The sequence below is a fragment of the Ambystoma mexicanum genome, chromosome 4p (genome assembly GCF_040938575.1).
Source record: "Ambystoma mexicanum isolate Mex_15411 chromosome 4p, UKY_AmexF1_1, whole genome shotgun sequence".
NCBI lineage: Eukaryota > Metazoa > Chordata > Amphibia > Caudata > Ambystomatidae > Ambystoma > Ambystoma mexicanum.
The window spans coordinates 1164229466-1164247685 of NC_090927.1; the positions used below are offsets into that span (position 1 = coordinate 1164229466).

Below are 18220 nucleotides of genomic sequence, written 5' to 3' on the forward strand. Positions count from 1 at the left end.
GAATTGGAGATCTACAAACCACTGGGATAGCTTACTAAAGTCTTACTACTAGTAGTACGTTAGGAAAACTCCCCTAACAGTACACATTTGTAGGATAAAATGTATTGAATTGGTTTATGATTTTTTTTTGTTATTAGTCCAGTAAATATCTGGCAGGCCACTCGTATATGCTGCAATGTAAATGGTCCTAGCTGTACCCTTAGGTGTGGATACCTCACAGGTTAAGTGCTGATCTCTGATATGGAGCCAGCCTGCACTTTGCTTGTTGAAATCCTGTGGAAGAGCCAGCTCTGCTATTCTTCCTTCCAAGATTGATAGATTGAGTGCAATTACATTAGGGTAATAAGAACACCTGTTATTACAGTGCTTAGAAGTGGGAGGAAGCTGGTTTACAGCACTAGATGGGAACAAGCATTATTTGTTTTATGGTCTAAACCAATGCTATTGTGTGAGCCAAAATGAGTGGCTTTGAACTCTAAAATGTTGCAACAATGCCATTCGACAGCTGCTATGAAGATTGTTTGTCATTGAAAAGCTGGTCAATTCCTTAGTGGAAATGCAGGTTTATGATCTTTTGACAAGGAACATTATGCCGATGCCACAACTAATACCTTTTAAAATAAGAAATGATGGTACGGCCATCTAATGAGATATAAGATATCTGACCTCTGAAGATATGTTATTTTGTTTGATACATGCCTAAGCAATTTGAAATCTCTTGCTCAGAGTGTATAGTTAGATTGACAGTGTGTACCCTGCAAACGTCCTAAATGAATAATTACCTAACGAACATATCATGTAAAGCAGGAACAGGAGGACACAAAGAAGATAATTTTTATGTTAATGGTACAGAAAGGGCCCTGTCATTTTGGGACCTTTATTTATCCTTCTTTCATATTTTTGGAACTCTTTCAGAATGCAGGATTTTTGCGTTACACAAAGCTATATTTTTGACACATTCTCGACTGCCTCTTCTTCAAAGGGGCAAAGCCTACAAAACATCTCCATTAGCCTAGCGCCTATGCATTTCCAGAAGTCAAACACAACCTCTTAGTGTCTGCTCTAACTTTACCAAAGGCCAGCTCCGAAGACCTGACCTCACTTTATCCACTCAGGATCATCAACCACACGCCCTCTTCCTGTCACAGAAGAATTCTGATCACTGGTTGGCCCAGGCACACTGTAGAAAATATGCCTTCCGGTCATCACCTCTTTTGTTTTGCTTCTCTCTGCAACAAGCCCACTTAAACAAGTACATTTTGTTTTAACTAGAACCATATTAATCCTCTGAATCAACATACCAATATCTCTTTAACCTTAGCTCTGCAAGCTTAACTATACACTCCACCCCACTGCCACTTGGTTTAAGAATTATGCATAACAAAAACATAAAATAACAAAATGGACACGCACTAAATAGATCCAAAACCGAACTCATGATTGTGGAGTCCCCCAGCCGGATTTCCAAGCTAGATCCCAGGTACAGCAACTTCCAGCTCGGTGAAGTCAAGATTGACACACTTAGGAAGGTCAAGTCCCTAGGGGTGACCCTTGACCAGAACCTTTCTGTGAAAGCCCATGTGGGGAGTGTGGTCTCGGGAGCGGCCTACCACTTAAAACTATTTGCACACATCCGACCCATGATCTCTCATGCTAATGCAGAAATGTTGGCTAGAGCCATAGTAGGGTCTAAAATTGACTACTGTTATAGCCTGCTGACTGGCATCAGCAAAACTGAACTAAACAGACTCCAGGTTATTGAAATTGGAACAGTGAGGGATGTCACAGGTCTAGCTAGACGGGACCATGTTACGCCAGCCAGAAGATCTTTGCGCTGGCTCCGTGTAGAGGCGAGAATTCGCTATCGCCTCCTCCTCATCACCTTCAAGAACCTTCTGGGCCTTATGCCTCGCTACTTGAACGAGCTCATGCTTAAGAGTATTTCTCGATCTCTTAGATCTAATGAGACTAAAATGCTCATGATCCCGAGAAGCAAATCTAAAAAGGCCAAAAAAGGAGCTTTTGATATAGCGGCTCCGGCAGCTTGGAAATCACCTGCCGCTTGATCTTAGGCTGGAAACCAAACTCGAGCCCTTCAAAAAATAACTTGAAACCTTGCTGTTTGACTAAAATCTCTGCATCAGTTCTTGACCTCTTCTAGATCGCTTTTGGATCTGTTATTGGTTGTATATTGTCATGTCCATGCCATCATGCCCACGGGTTCATTGCTGCGCATTATAAGTTAATTAAAGAAAAGTAAAGTAAAATAAAAATACAAAATCTGGAGGTGGGCCTGTCCACTGCAAAACACTTTAGACAGTCCTTAAGAGTGTTCCATAGGTGGTGCAATAACATGTTTCTTTCCACTGTTGCCTGAGCAATTCTTCATTCTTATTTTGAGGACACTACTAACATCACACTTCCAAAAATGTACTCATGCCCAGGCACATTATGACACCTAGAATATCATAGAGGTAATGAACTTGCTATTGGGCTATATTTTCATGGCCACCGACATATTGGAGGCTTGTGTTCACCCAAGCTCTTTCAGAAGAGTTTTGTTTACCATTTTTGCTGTTTGTTTTTATTCCTTCAAGCCCAATTTAAGTAGTTCTGTTTCATACTATATGATGCCCACCATAGACAATAAGGAACCATGACTTACCTGAAGCTCCTCTAGCTGGGTGTTAGCGTCTATGGTGGGCTTCAGCATATATTCCCTGGCTTCCTGAATCCAGGATGTAATGGCGTGAATCTCTTTTTCCACCTCTTCTCGTTCCTTTAATTCCTGTTCCACTAATTTCTTACTCTTCTTCACCTTCACTTGGATGCTTCAGAATGGAAGAAAGGAGAATTTGTAAATGTATGATACTTAGTTTTACAATTGTACACTCCTATTTATGGTTCAATGTCCAAAGGTTGGCATCCATGTGAGAATTGATTCGAAGTGAGACTCCCAAAAGTCGACCTTTCTAAGGTTTTATTTCTAAATTTTCTATTGATGTTGTCTGAAAGTTCACTTCCAAAGTCATCCTTTTCAAGGCCAACATATTTTTTATTTCATAAATATTTTCTTTCAATGTGAGGGATACCACACTTGATCCTCTCTTGCATTTCCCCTTTCCCTTACTTACCTCTTTTTGCTTGCACAGTTTTAGTTTGCAAATACTATTTTCACTGTTTTCATAACCCTAAACTATTATGCCCAACATATTTGTTTTGCATGTCGACTTATGAAACTTACAAATTGCTGGCAAGTTGACTTTTGGGTTGGCCTACCATTACCAGTTTCGCTTTGGGTAGACACACAAATGGATGTCAACATTTTAAACCAATATCCTATAAATATGAAGAGCTCAAAAAAGCTATACTTGCTGTGAAGACGGTTTGATACTTCACAACTTCACAACATTAGTGTTTATACTCAGTAGCAGCTTTAGGAACTGTTGTTATTCTACATTCTGCTTTAAGAACCTAAATCAACGGTAAATGGCAAACACCCCTTACTTTCAACAGACTGTTTCAATCACCCCGCACACATAACCAGAGAAATCCATTTTTATGATCATTGAAAAACCAGAGTTATCTGTTGCTTATCTGTTAGGACGATGCTTTGTTCATGATCATCAGCACAGATTTCCAATATTTAAACAGTGAAGCTCTATGAGTTTGCCACATCCCAGAAAAACGGAAAACAGACCGCTTCCAAACGAGAGCATTTGGGTACAAATTATTTTTGCTGCATCTTCAGTATGATCACCCTCAATCCTCAATTCTTAAAAAATGTCAGTAAGGAGCATAATGTAGGGAAGAAATATGGCAAAGAGAGTACCATGTGACATGCTGTGAGAGGCTTACTTGTTGCAGCGGTCCAGCATGGCTTTGATTTCCTGCACTATTGGCAGCTCCTCCTGTGTGATGGATTCGATTTGCACATCACGCAGCACGCTGCTTAGAGCATACTGTCGGAGCTGGGTGAGGTTAGCTTGCTCCTGCTCCACTTCCTGGATAAAGGTGTCGTGGTAGTCCAGCAGGTCAATGAGCTCAGTCTTAGAAGCCTTTTCCATTGTGCTGTCCGGTAGACGATCTTGGAGTTGATCAACCCTTCCAGTAGCATTTTGTATCTATGGAAACATTTTGAATTGGAAAAGTATTTGAAAAGGTGGAAGCACAGACCATAGCGCAAGTCACATTTTGCCAGTTGTCACAACACTGAAATGTTTCTACATTAATTCAGAGGTACTGGCATAGCTCCATTGATCAAGGGTTGGTCCCGAGAATATAATGTAACTCCCTTTAAAGTGACAGCACTTCAATTGGGAGCACTTTCATTTTCTTGAAACATAATTCATGTAATTGATGTTATGGGAACGATTTGTAGTTGATTTTGAGGCTCTTCAGGGAACATTGCAGATCAAATCACCTGAAGCTGGTGCTCCATCCTAGGCCTGTAGTGCCAGTCATTTTAAGGCAAAGCCGAGACCATATTGAAGGTGTGTATGAATCCTGGTCTCTAGCCACGAGGCAGACATAAAAACATATTTTCTATTGCTTTGACATGGAAAATTAAGTCACATGATGAGATATAGTTTTCACTGGGGATTGCCTGTGGCTTTTGTAAACCAAAGAAAATGTTGGCCTGGAAGATGCAGGATGAACAACATCCACGATTCTGCTGGTTGTAGGGGGTGAATGTCAGGTCCCATGGGCCAAGGAGTGGTCGAGCAGTGGTGGTTCATAAGATTAGTGGGTGTTTCACCTTTAGGATGGCGGTAGGAGGTTTTAACCAGTTTCTGCAAAGAATGAACCTGGTGAGTGTGGTGACTTAGTATTGAGTCTGTACATGATTTTTCAACTAACACGCTTCACTATATAGTCTGAGGTGTAAGCCCCAGCTGAAGATGGAGGTCGGCAGCTGGAATGCTGATGCAATGGAATGCGGAGAGGCAGCATAGAACTCAGGATTACGTTCTCTAACTGCATTTCATCGACAAATTCAGGACCATCAGACTGGTTAAGAGCTCTCGGTTTAGGCCTTTTAGGCCCTCAAGAAATTGGAGGAGAATGGAAGGCACTAGAGAGAATCGGATAGGGACAAGGAGCAGTGGTAGCGGGAGATTGCACGTTTTACATCGCTGAGCGCTTCCCTGAACTTCTTAGAGTAAAAGACCTAGGGGCCTCATTACAAGTTTGACAGAGCAACAAAAAAGTGCTGGTAATCCTGTTACCGCCACTTTTTTTGTTGGCAATGGAATTACCACACTGCCAAAGACAACGTTTGGTGTTGAAGTGGAGAATTTACCTCAAGCAAAATACTGGAGGTAAATACTCTACTTTAATGTAAAAAATCTGCAGAATTTACATGGTGGAATTATCGCAAGTAGTAATTCTGCCAAAATCCTTATGGAGTCATATGAACTCCTACAATGGGGATTTTACACTGCCTTGTGACTACTTGTAATCCTTCACTAAATCCACGGGACCAAGTGGCGGTAAATGATTTTGGTGGTATTTCAGCAGATTTACCGACAAAATACTGTCAAACTCATAATGAGGCCTGTAAGGGTATAATGAGCCTGAGCAGCAAGAGAAGGGGACCATTCTCCTGACGTACTTCTTCTGCATGCAAGTATTTTCGGCATTAGAGAGCACTAGACCAGTGCATGTGACTCCTGTGAGTGTAAGTCCAGAGTGTGCATGGCAAGTGAAGGAGCACACAACCTGGGGACAAGACTCCAAGAGGGGGACGAGAGCTCCAGTCAAGAGAAGCAATCAGATGCAACAGTGATCCAGTGAAATTTCAGGCATGTTTTCTCAGAAAGACTGCATGAGTTACATGACACACGGGGAGTCTGTTTTCGTTTTCTGAGAAGAATAGCAGAATCAATAGCAACTGAGACATGTGGAGACTCTAAGGACTGCCTTGACCCCTGATAGAAGGAACACTTCCTGGTAGCTACTGAAATGGAGGGCATTTTAATACTGAGTTTAGTTAGGGAAAGCTAGTTAGGAAACATATGGAGCCACTTGCAAATCAGAGAATTGTACTTCTTCAAAAAAAACAGATTTGTTTGAGGACTCGCAGAAGAAAGAAGATCCTAGTAAATGAAGTTGGTAAAAACCACCTCCCAGCAAAGCTGTCCAGTCCTGAGGGTTACTTGGTGAAGCAGGAGAAGGGAAGAGGAAAAGCAAGGATGGTAAAGCATTAATTAAAAGATTTAGAATATGTGCTCGCAAAGAGGAAGATTGCCATGGGATGGAAGACATGTCACAGGCCAAGGGTGGTGGAAAGAGTTGCAGAAATGGGCGGAGGCAGGAACCATGGTATCGCAAGAGGCAAGCAATGTAGGGGGAGAGGAGGAGGCGGGAACCCAGATGGCATGGAAATCATTAATAGCTGAATTGTTTGGAACAATACAAGACCTGACAGAATCCACGGAAAGCGAGACCCCACCATGTGAAGCAGATACAGATGATGTGGAATGAAGAGGCTCATAAAGAAGGGTTGGAGGGGGGAGCAGTGACCGAAATTAAGCAATGGATAATTGAACTGTTGATATATGCACTGCATGTTTGGTTTGTATTTTTGTTTGGCTGAATAAAATTAATAAAAAACGTTTAAAAAAAAAAGGATGGTAAAGCATTCATTGCTGAGTGTTTATGTGTTGTTACAGATCAAGACTATAGAAAAAACAGTTGAGAAGAGTCAAGAGAAGGAGTTCTGGACTTTGTTATGTGATCCACTTCCTTCTGTGGGGTTTGAGGCAATTTCTGCGGGAGACTCACAACCTCACGTTAACTCAACAGAAGTACACCACAGGCGAGTGGTTAACTGTTCAGAGTTACTTCTGGATTTGTCTATTTCTCCTTCTTGCTGCACTGGATTGAGAGTGAAATGGTACAGCAGCAACACGTTGCGGGAGGGACCAAGCTTATGTTTCTATGTGTAGGAAAGGGGCAATATTTAATTTAGGGTGGTGACAGGGGCCAGGAGAATGTCTAATGTGGGGTGTGAGGGTTTTAGAGGTGGCAGAAAGAGTGTGAAAGAGGATGATATTAGAGACTTACATTTGTCTGGGCGTGTAAAGGCAGTATGGCTGTTGTGGATGGTGGCAGAAACGGCCAGTTAATCAACTGCAGGTATTATCCCCATATCGCCATTGCTCAGCCCATGCAATTCCCCTCTACACCAATGTGTGTGCCTGGTTGCTTGTAGATCCATGGCTGATAAATTGCCTGCCCTCCCTCTACCCTGTTGTTATCTCCCCACTCCCTGGTTTCTCTGGTTCCCTTGTTCTTCCCCTGTGATCGGAAAGCGCGCTGTTGCTTCCTGTACCTAGGTCTGCGCTCAATGAATACCCTAATATTAATAATAATAATGACAACATAGGTAATTCTGTCCATTTCTTAGACAAAAGCCTATACTGTGGAGTTACCCGCACCGTAGAAATGCCAGAGAAAGTTATCTTTCAAGATGGCAGACGGAAAGTGGGACCTGAAGTTCATGAAAATGAAGAGAGCCACACTCGGCATCCAAGGGTGTATGTTAATGATTGATAATGCCAGCGCATTCCCAACAGACAGCGGCTATCATGGTCATAGTGAAACAAAACGCGGGTCAGTAAATAGTAACAACCCATCGATATAAAATACATATAGAATTCCCGCAATGCCTACAGTAATAAAAATAAAATTATAGACTTGCTCCTCCTTGATCAAAATGAAAAGGAGAACATATGGGCCCTCATTAGCACTCCGGCGCTAAACCATGGTGCTATTAGCACCATGGTCCATGCCGGAGTCTGCCATGGAGAAAGGGGGAATTACCACGCCATTCCAAGGTTGGCGGGGCGGTAATTCCCCCTTGCTCCATGGCCCTTCCCCATTCCCATTTTTGCCCCATAGGGCTCAATGGGAATGGGGAAGGCGGCAATTACGGTACCGCAAATTGCGGTACCGTAATTGCCATCAAGGTCCCTGCGGGTCCCTACTTTACGGCTGATCCAGACCAGCCGTTCAGGTCGGGAGCCGCAAAGGGACCTCGTAGTAAGGCGTTAAGGGGTTAATGGCGCTGCAGCCTTTTACGGCGCCGTTAACCCCTTAAAGCCAGGGTCCTAATGAGGGCCCAGGTCTTTCTTTCATTTTCATCAAGGGCCACCAGTTATTTTTTTTCAAGGACTATAATCTTTTAGAAATCCATATTTCTACAACAAGTTTTTATTTGTGAACAATAAATAACCGTGTCTGCAATGCTCATTATAATTGGAGACAGTAACATAGAGATACATTTGAAGGACCCATCCTATTCTTAGCAACAACAGTTGTAAAACGATTGTTCACCCTGTTCTTTCCCCTCGCTCCATCTCCATCTCTTCCTCATTAGCTTTCCTACCCCCATTTCCTTTCCTTCCACATTCAATCTATGCCATTAGATTAGATTACTCTTAATATTTCTTCTAATTTTCTATGTAATTGCTCATGACCAATGTGCTATCTATACTTGTTTTTCAATAGTAAATAAAAAGGAAATCTTGAAGATGTATCCAGGTTTCGCGATGTGGCAAGAGGATGAGAATGTTGAGAGCTTCTACATCTTGATATCAGATGCTTTTACAGCCAGATGCACTGGGTAAGGAGTCTTTGCCGACCAAATATTTACTTGTATAGAGGCTATAGTAAAATATTGTATCGATTACAGAAGTTGATGAACTACACCTAACATGCAATAAAGTATGTAAAACATCTTCTCTAATTCCAATAAAGTCAGACATGCATTATTATGTTTCTTGCTCTTGTTCGGAAATAAAAACCCCATGATAAATGTGGTTACAAGAGGGTGGTAGAATAATCCCATTTGTGCACTTAAATACACTTATCCCAAGGATTTCTTTTTATTTGTATTCATTTTATTTGTATAGCGCAAACCAGGCCCGAAGGCTACCGGGCGCATATCTTGAGACAAAGGTTACATATCAAGTAGATTACATAGATATTTACAATTGAACATTGAGGTACAATCAAAATGCATATTCGGCAAGTAGATTACATAGATATTTACAATTGAACATTGAGGTACAATCAGAATGCATATTCGGCAAGTAGATTACATAGATATTTACAATTGAACATTAAGGTACAATCAGAATGCATATTATGAACGTAGTGCAGAGTAAACATAAAGATTGTCTAATATGCAGTATTATCAATACATCAGATAGTCGTCTAGGTGGCAAGCCAAAGTTTGGCTTTGTGTTTGAAAGAATTCAAGGATGGTAGGTTTCTGATAGTGAGGGGCACAGAGTTCCACAGTTTGCCTGCCAGGACTGGGAAGCTCGACCCTCCAGCTGTTTGAAGCTTGTACCTAGGGATCAGTAGGCGCAGGCTCGTGGCAGATCTTAGAGATCGAATTGGGGTGTATTGAGTGAACCGTGAGGATAGATAGGTAGGTTATTCACACATTTGTAGGTCAGTGCGAGAGATTTTAATGAGATCCTTTGGGTGACTGAGAGCCAGTGAAGGTTCTTCCTTGTTTCAGACATGTGCGCTGATCTCGGGATATTGAGGGCTGCTCTTATGGCGTTATTCTGTATGACCTGAAGCTTGTTGAGGTTACATTGGTTCGTGCCTTGGTACAGTGCGTTACAATAGTCAAGTTTGGGCATAACCAGAGACCTAGCAAGGGTAACGCAGTTCTGAGTCGAAAGGAATGGGCGGCATGCTGTAATTAATTTGCAAGTGTATGCAGAAGCGGCTTCAACTGCATTGTTTGTCTGTGGAGGGAGAGGGTGGAGTCGAGATAGATTCCAAGAGTTTTTGTGTCTTTGGAAACTTTTATCAGATTACCGTCGATGTTGAAGGAGCTGAACAGAGGGTTCAGTTTGTTCAGTCTTTGTTGTGTACCTAGGATGAGGAGCTCTGTCTTATCGTCATTAAAACACAGCTCTGTCTTATCGTCATTAAAACACAGCTCGTGTTGAGCCATCAAGGCTTGGATGACAAGGTAGATGTCGTTTAGAGATTTCGAGTCCACCGTGTAATCCCCTGTGATGGGGATGAGTATCTGGGTGTGTAAGGTCAAACCAGATTTGGTTTTAAAATAAATTATTGCAACAGTCCAGGCCTGCTATTCTTGTTGGAAGACCTCCTAACAAAGGCCAGGCCAAAGACTAGGAAAGGTCAGATTAATACAGGCCCCAATTTCAATAGCATAGCCCAGAACAGTGGGCATGCAAGGTTGGTATAGTAAGCACAGGAAAGATGCATTGCTTACAGAAAAGTGGGAGGGGTAGGACTGAACCCCATAATGCAGAACCTTTCTTGTACCTTGACCAATTAGCAAGGAAGCTCCTGCAGGAAAACTTAAGTGTTAGAGAGAATTCTCAGAAATGTGCAAATTCCTTCCAATTTAGAGACCACCAGCAACTTTGTTGGATTTTGAGGACTTGATTTTTTTACCTGGAGAGAGCGAGACTCTTTTTCCCCACTCTCTCGTGTATTTTAATCTGATTTTTAGCACTGTGTTTATTTTGGTTATGGAGTCTGACAAACTCCATAGGCATCATCTTTTACATTGTGTCACACAGCACCTTCAGTGCACTGGCACAGGGAAGACTTTCAGATTTCCCAATGGTTTAAATACCTTCTCTGGGATAAACTACTGTTTCCCAGAGCAAAAAAATGAAATTAACTTTACTTACATTTGTAAACTTTCTAGACCCAGCACACACTATCTTACAATAGGGTGCTGGAGGGGTTACCTAGTATCCCATTTGTCTAGCTTCTCATGTAACAGTTCTATGTTACCCTTTCCTCACTGAATGGCTGGTGGCAGTGGTTATGTTTCAACTACTGTGGTGTGCATTTACTGCGGGCTTCTTCGCAGCTGCGGTAAAGCACCCAAGGGTGCAATTTTTGTTAAAATGGCCCGGTCTTCTTTTTTCGCCATTTCTTTGTGGAAAGGTCCTTCTTGAGATTTACTCTGCATGCCAAACCAGGTTTGGTCCCATTGTTGGCTTTGCCATTGGCAGGATTCACGAGTGAAGCCTACCTCTGGCTCCAGGGTGTCTGGGATGGGCAGGAAGTGAGGGAGGTGCCCGAAACTCCCTGTCCTTAGTCTCCTAGGAGACTCAAATGCACTCTGTAGTGATTGGCCGGCTGACTGTCCGGCAAGAACAGCCACCCTGCTGGGGGACTGACAGCTAGGCTGGAATGAATGGAAGAGAACTGAATAAAAGTCAAGGCTTTTGGCTTTGAAGGCAGAGTCGACCACTGGACGAAGGAACCGAAGAAGATCTTGAAGCAGACTCCTGCTGCAACTCCTGGACCGTTGGTTTGCCCAGTGATGCCCTGCTGCTGTGCTGAAACTCCAAATTGGTATTGACAGAGAAGCCCCTGCAAAGACAACTTCTTCCCTTGAGTTGGTGGGACCAATCAACTCCAAAGTAAGCCACCTGGACATTCTCTCAGAGCTGGTTGCATTTCCACAGAGTTGCTGCTGGAAACCGAATAGCCAGGGAGAGGAACACCAGAGTGTGTGCGTTGCTTTTAAGTTGGCCAAGAGCTCCAGGAACATTCTCCAGACGCCCAGGAAGCAGAACTGACCGAGCCTAAGCCCCCTCAACAGAGTGCTTGACCCCAGAAGCAAGGGAAGTCCATCTCGACAGCCAGGAACCGCAGTTATTTGAGGTAGTCGCAAGGAGCTGAAATACCGAAGTGCCACTTGTTGGAAAGATTGCTGGTTGCGAGCGTTGACCGTCCCAGTGCAGTGCAGGACTCCCCTGAAGTCCTCCTTCTTATCCCCATGATTGAGGCCCAGGAACAGAGATATCTGCAAAGCTGCTCAGGAACAGAAGTCATCAGCTGCACTTTTTCTTCAATAACAAAGATACTGTAAAAGTCTGAGAGAACTTAGCTCTCATTGTAGAGTTGCTTGCATCTTCTACTACTCACAAGTCTAAACAGCTTGTGGCCCTACATTTGATTCTTCTTATCTTCAAAGAATTCAAAAACATTGTGCAAAGACTTTTCTACTTACCTACCAGAGGTGCTTCATCCTATATACAACTTTTGCCCATTGAGTTTGGCCTAGCCTACTATACTGAAGGACTCTGCTTAGGGGATCCAAAAGTATTTGCCTGCTTAAGAATATTTGTGGTCTCTTGTGTGTTCTAATAATCCTTTCCTTTTACCAACTTCTAACAGTATCCTAAATGCAAACAGTAAGATATTAATGTCCCCAGCACCCTAGCTATTGAAGTCACCTGAGGGCGTAGGATGTGTCTGTGGGCAATCCCAAAAGGGTCTTTACTGATGTAGGAACTAAGAGTGTATAGTATTGAAGTATATTTGTGTGTTACTTTTTATGTTGCCCCCTTCTGAAGAAGACTTATTCTAACTGACTGATACATAAATTAATAATTGTTTATTCAAGAAACCTTGAGTATAAGTGTTTATTTTAATACGTGTCACTGTGAATCTCTGTGTAACTCCCCTACAGCTCACATTGACCCCTTTGAGATAAGCCTGGCTGCTCAACATGCTACCAAACTGTGTAGTACAAGTTTATACCAAAGGTTGGGTTTCCTATTACCTGTAGTCAGAGTTGTTGTAGTGCACCCTAAGGGTACTGCATACAAACTTTTCCTAACACTTGGTCATTGAGGGATAGTAGGGGCAAAACATTGAGAATGCAACTATAGACCAGGAATGGAAGACTATGACAGAAGCAGACCTGTTCCATATTCGTATGCAGGAAACGTAGGGGCAACCTTTACGCATGCCCTTAAAACAGCAATGTGGTTCATGTTGTCAAAAGAGGTACATGACTAAGAGGAAAGTTTGCCTCATTTTGGCTCACTTTCGCGGAAGAGTGTGTTCAGGCTGTGCTAACACTGCTATTAACCCAACAATGCATGGTTACGGTTCAAAGGTGCTACTGGTCACCAAAACCTCACCTTTTGATTCATGCCTTGCCATTCCTGCACTGCTTCCTCTAATATTTTCTCCTGCTCTCTAGCAACACTTCGCAGCCGTGTCCAGCGCTGCCACACAGTTGTCATTGACTTGCTTATTGTTGCCTTGCTGGCATCGTTACCAATTTTCTCCATTAGAGAGACTTTTTCCTCCAATGCTGTGATCTTCTCATGGAACAGATTTACCATGGAAACCAATCCCTGCAAAAACAAAATAAATTGAATGAAAACACACACAAAATGATTAATACACTATTAGTGCTAGCAATGGTGGTAGGATTAAAATTGAGTCCTATGGTTACTGGTGGGGATTGTGCTGCACTTGGTATCCATATCCCCATCAAGCAATCAGCAGATAGTGCGTTGGGTGAGCCAGTGCAAGTCCCACAGTACCCACAAGGTACAACCTGTCATAATGGATACTCTAATGCCCCAGTTGACTTTTGAGTTTACATTTGACTCAAAGAAAGTCCTGAAGAATTTCAGAAGCTGAAGCACTTCTCTGTGTAGGGTATTAACACCTTGCTTACGTCTTACAAGATTCCAAATATATTGTCTTCAGTCGACTGTATGAACAAATCATCTATTCAAAGTAATATAATGTTGTCCCATATTATTGCCTGCCTAACACTGCCACCCTAAGAGTAGACCTTGTTTTCTTAAACGCAGGGCCTCACTATGGGTTTGCTGGTATCCTCAGGATACCGGCAAATACAACTACCGTTTCTGGCGCCTGATATCCTGGTATCACCAGGATATTACAGGCAGCGGAACAACAAGTAAATCCCCATTACATGGACTTCATTAGACTCCATGGGGAGATTTATTGATATTAATACTGCCTGTTTGATGCCCATGGGGGCCTCAGTTACCTCCAGTTCTTGGCTGGAAGTCAGGTTACACCCACTGGCATACTTGTACTCTGTTGGTCTGGTAAATTGCTGGTATACGTAAAAACCAGCAATTTTTTACCAGACTGGCAGGGTCATAATGAGACCCACAGTTTTTGTGCCTACTTTTAGGAAGGAGTGGCTGCCTCACCCTTAACATGGGGAAGGGGTTTTACTTCAACCAATATCCACTCTAACGTGCAACTAATCTTCCTCTCACACAGGGACCCCATTTTACAGGAGAGTGGAAGACTGAGAATGTAATGCCAAGGATATAGTACAATGCATGCCTGGGTATATGTGACTGCCTGCTTAGAACAGACAATTTTCTTTAAAAAAGAGCAAAAGCGGACACCTTAAGGAGCTGATGCAACACTCATGTGATGCAACAATAGCCATGCAGCTGCCCCTGTGGTTTATTTTGGCTTTTAAAGGCCAGATAGCCCAAGCTAATAGGCCAAGTGATCCAAGGGCGCTAAAGAGGGCCATGGGCCTTTAACATACCACCAAAACCCTCAGATGCGGACTATGCGTTTAGAAGGGGACCCGGATGTTAAAACAGCAATAATGTAAAGCCCAGGCATGCACAGACTACTGGGAATTCAGATGGCACTCAGCTGCAACATAGAAAGAAAAGACAGAGTAAGATGGCTTCAATGGAAAAGGGAGATGTGTCTGAAGAACCAGAGTCCCATTTCCATTCCAATGGCAGGCTGCAAGGCAAACAGGATTAGGTGGAAGGAGCTTCAGCAATCCTCTACCTGGGTCCAAAAGGGAGAAGGTAGAAGGTTGCACTGGAAAAAGCAGGGCAAGCAGAGCAGGTCCAAGTGAGGTGTGTAGTGCCACTCAGAAAGTGGCCCAATAGTGCTGCACTTCTGCACCATTTGAATGACTGTGGCACCACCCAGGTACTAATCTGTATTAGAAAATTGATCCTTTACATTGCATTCTAAACGGCTGAGAGGGAATTGAATATAACTACTGCTATAAAGCTGCTGCCTCACATTAAACATTTCAGTATTCTAATCTTGCAATGTCCTCATCTGCTGGTTTTACTTCTCCCCAGCATTGACTGATGGGTCTCTGGGGAAGAGAGGCAATGCCCAAAAAGTCTGTGGACATGGCAAGACAGAAGAGATTCCCCTTTCCTCCACCCATGCCTCCTGCTGTTTCTATCTTGAAGTCACAAATAATAACAGTGCATTGAGGAGAGTGGAACCCACCTCTCACTTGCAACCACCTTACCTGGAGAGATTGGTTTGGGCTAAAGTGGAGGCTTAAAACTGGAGCGACAGGTGAAAAGATGGAGTAGCCGCCTCATCCTTGTGATGCATTCCTCCTCCTACTCCCCTTAGCCCTTACCTCAGAATTTGTCATAGGCTAGGATAGTGGTGAGAAAGGAGCCTCCTCCTCTTTTGCACCAGTCGTTAATTATGGAACTAAATAAGTGCAACACCAGAGTCATGCGCAAATAGCATGCATGACCCTGCGGTAACAGCAATTTAGTTAAATTATGTAATTGAGGGCAGAGGGAGGCAGAAGCCACAGTGGCTTTTGGCATCCCCTTTCCAACCTTCCCTTTGCACGTTATTTAGAGTAAAGTGAGCCCTATCTCTCCCTATAACTGTGGGGTGTTGCCTGCCTATCTTACTAACTAAGGTGCTCGTTGTCTGGATCAATGTCCAAAAAGAAATCCTCTGTCCAAATGTAAGATACCTGACACTACCACTATTAAAATAACTAAGGTCAGGAGACCTTCTCTTGGTGCTTGTGTTTTGTCACAAGTTTCATACTTCTCTTACCCCTTTCAGTAGACCATATGCAAATAGTCTCTTCCCATCAAGTATACCAAGTATTGCAGTTCTTTTTAGGGGATTGGTAATTTCCTTCTCCTTATTCTTCCTGCTCCTATTACAATTTCTCCATTCCCAGGGTGTAGTTTCATGTATGAGTTTGGGCTTCCTAGCTTCACAGGTTTGTCCTCCACAAATGTCTCTCTTTTCTGTGCTCTCTTTCTTATATTCGAGATATGGGCGGGCCTTCCCTTTTCCTCAAAGTGATAAGCCTCCGATTTTATTTCTTTCCCACTCTATGGTTTTTGTATTTCTTCCTATCTCATTCACACAGTTCTGTTTCACTGGATTATTTCCAATAGTTTTCATATTAGTACTATGATGATTTCCGCTTAATTTGCGTCCCGCTTGGCTTGCCGGTATTCCCATTCCCAGCATCACCTTCTGAGATCAGGGGCAACATCAGCGGTAACTGCAGGCCCTTGGATTCTCTTTCCTTCTCGTTGTCGCTCCGGGGCTTGCTTTCCCCAGCGCCTCTCTCCTTGATGTGCTGTTCTGGTCTTTGGGACGTCACAGGGATTGTGACTTTAACTGGGAGTTGCTTACTCCCCTTGATGGGTTAAACGCGGTTGTATATGCAGACTCCCCAACACTCTGTTTCCATGGTCACGCTACGCTGCTCTTTCTCCTCCGCCTTGCTTTGCTTTCTTGCACTCTCGCACACTAGTTGCTCAGCGTTTCTGGTTCCAGGCTGGACCGGCTCTGTCGCACGTCAGCACTGCGTTCTCCCAGAGCCCCACCTCCTACCGCTCTGTTACGCACATGGATCTTTCCCTGCGTCTCTCAGTTTTTCGCTGTCTTTCGGCCCTCTCTCTGCTCTTGGCCTCCTCTCTCTCACTGGTTAGTCTCGCATCCCTTTTCAGCCTCCTTGTCGTAGTCCTTCGGAGACCTGAATTTAAAGAGATAACTTCCATTTCTTATCATTCATTATATAACTTCATGTTATCGTCTTGAGTTTGATAACAGTTTGGTTTATTGCATAATTCCATATAAGCCATCCCTTAAGAGTCCATCAGGGAGCTCCTCACGGGTGTAGAAGTCCATGTCCGCAAAAGGGTGAGTCTTTCCCGGTGAGGTCCCACTTGACTCGACTCCTAGGGAGGGTGTTGCGGAGTGGGGGTCACCTCCCTAGTCTCAGAGGGGGGCTCCCCCTTGGGGAAAAGGGATGAATCCCCTTAATATGTCACAGTCCCTAGGGGGCCTGCAGTGGGACAATGTGGCAAAAAGGAGATCTGGGGTGCTTCTGAGGTCTTAGACATCTCTCCCTGTCCCGATGATAACAGTGGACATCTTAATGCAGAGTGCACTTACATCAGAAAAGTGCCTTCAACTAGTGTTTCACTGGCAATAGGATCCAATCTCCAAACTGTGGTGCGCTATCAATACTAATCAAGCACACCATACAAAGAGGACAACCTAAAACGTGATTGGCTTTCTTCATTGTCTAACAACCATAATCACAGACGGTACAATTAATGAATAACTTAGCTGGCAATATATTAACAAGTATTTATAGAACCAATTCATTATGAGTGATGGTTATGCAGAATAGAGTGTTCCCCCGATCATGGTATAGATTCCTCTTAGTGTACTAAGTGTGTTTGGACACCAATTGCTGACACAAGGAGAGAGATTAGTGCAATTTAATAGCCCGGCCTCTCCCCTGTAACACTTGAACTGAGTACAGCACTTTGTTAAATTTTGAGGTGCCAGGCAGCCTCTAGTCCTGGCTGTAATGTATTTCCTAAAACCCTAATACTACACTTCCTTCGTCACCAAGACTGATTAGCTGTGGGAAAACAACATCCCGGGTGGCCAAAGCACTCCAGGTTTAATATATATTCCCCTATTGGTCAGGACAGGGCATACGTGTATACTGCTCTTCCTCTCTGCTGCCTTGGGGCAACACTCTATTAAGGATACTTAGGGTTTCTTGTGCAGGTATTTCCTGTGCACAGTGGAACAGGACCGCCACTCCCCTCATGAGTCTCTCTTCAGCCACTTTGTCCAGTCAAGACTGAATGTATAGAGCCATGAGGACCCCCTCCATTGGGAGGAGGGAACATGCCCCCACCTATACAACTCTTTGCTAACTTGTACTCCTCTCAGTCAGGTAATCTGTAGCAGCACCTTTCTGAAATAGGTCCGCACCTATCTCAGCCTGTTCACCTCTTCCCAGCAAGCCTCACCCTCCCTATGAAGTCAAGTGTCCTCACAGACATTGGTGCAGTCAACTGTCAATCACCCAGTCACTAAGAAACCGCTACTCCGATACATTCTATCAGAAGATACCACACTGCCGTCCACAGTGAAGAGACATTACAGCGGCTTATGACCACACAATCAATAGACAGTCGGCCTAATATCGCATCAGAAACTATGATGCTAAGGGATTGAGCTCTGCAATCCCGGGCACCCCTATGTGTCTATTTCTCCGTATGCCGTACATTTGCTAACAGGAATTCTTAAGTATTTCACTTCGAAAATATTCCACCGAAAACTCATT

The 18220-nt window shown here is 43.5% G+C and overlaps 1 protein-coding gene across 17 annotated transcripts in view; it reads right to left on the reverse strand.

The window, feature by feature from the left end:
• The window catches only part of SYNE1 (spectrin repeat containing nuclear envelope protein 1), a 1651720-nt gene that overhangs the window by 700839 nt on the left and 932661 nt on the right, over nt 1-18220 (reverse strand). For all 17 annotated transcript variants that reach the window (XM_069606781.1, XM_069606782.1, XM_069606785.1 and 14 more), the window contains 3 exons: nt 12954-13172; nt 3859-4124; nt 2666-2831 (listed from right to left, as the gene is read on the reverse strand). In XM_069606781.1, the coding sequence (XP_069462882.1) occupies nt 2666-2831; nt 3859-4124; nt 12954-13172 (651 nt within the window). The remainder of the gene's footprint in view (nt 1-2665; nt 2832-3858; nt 4125-12953; nt 13173-18220) is intronic.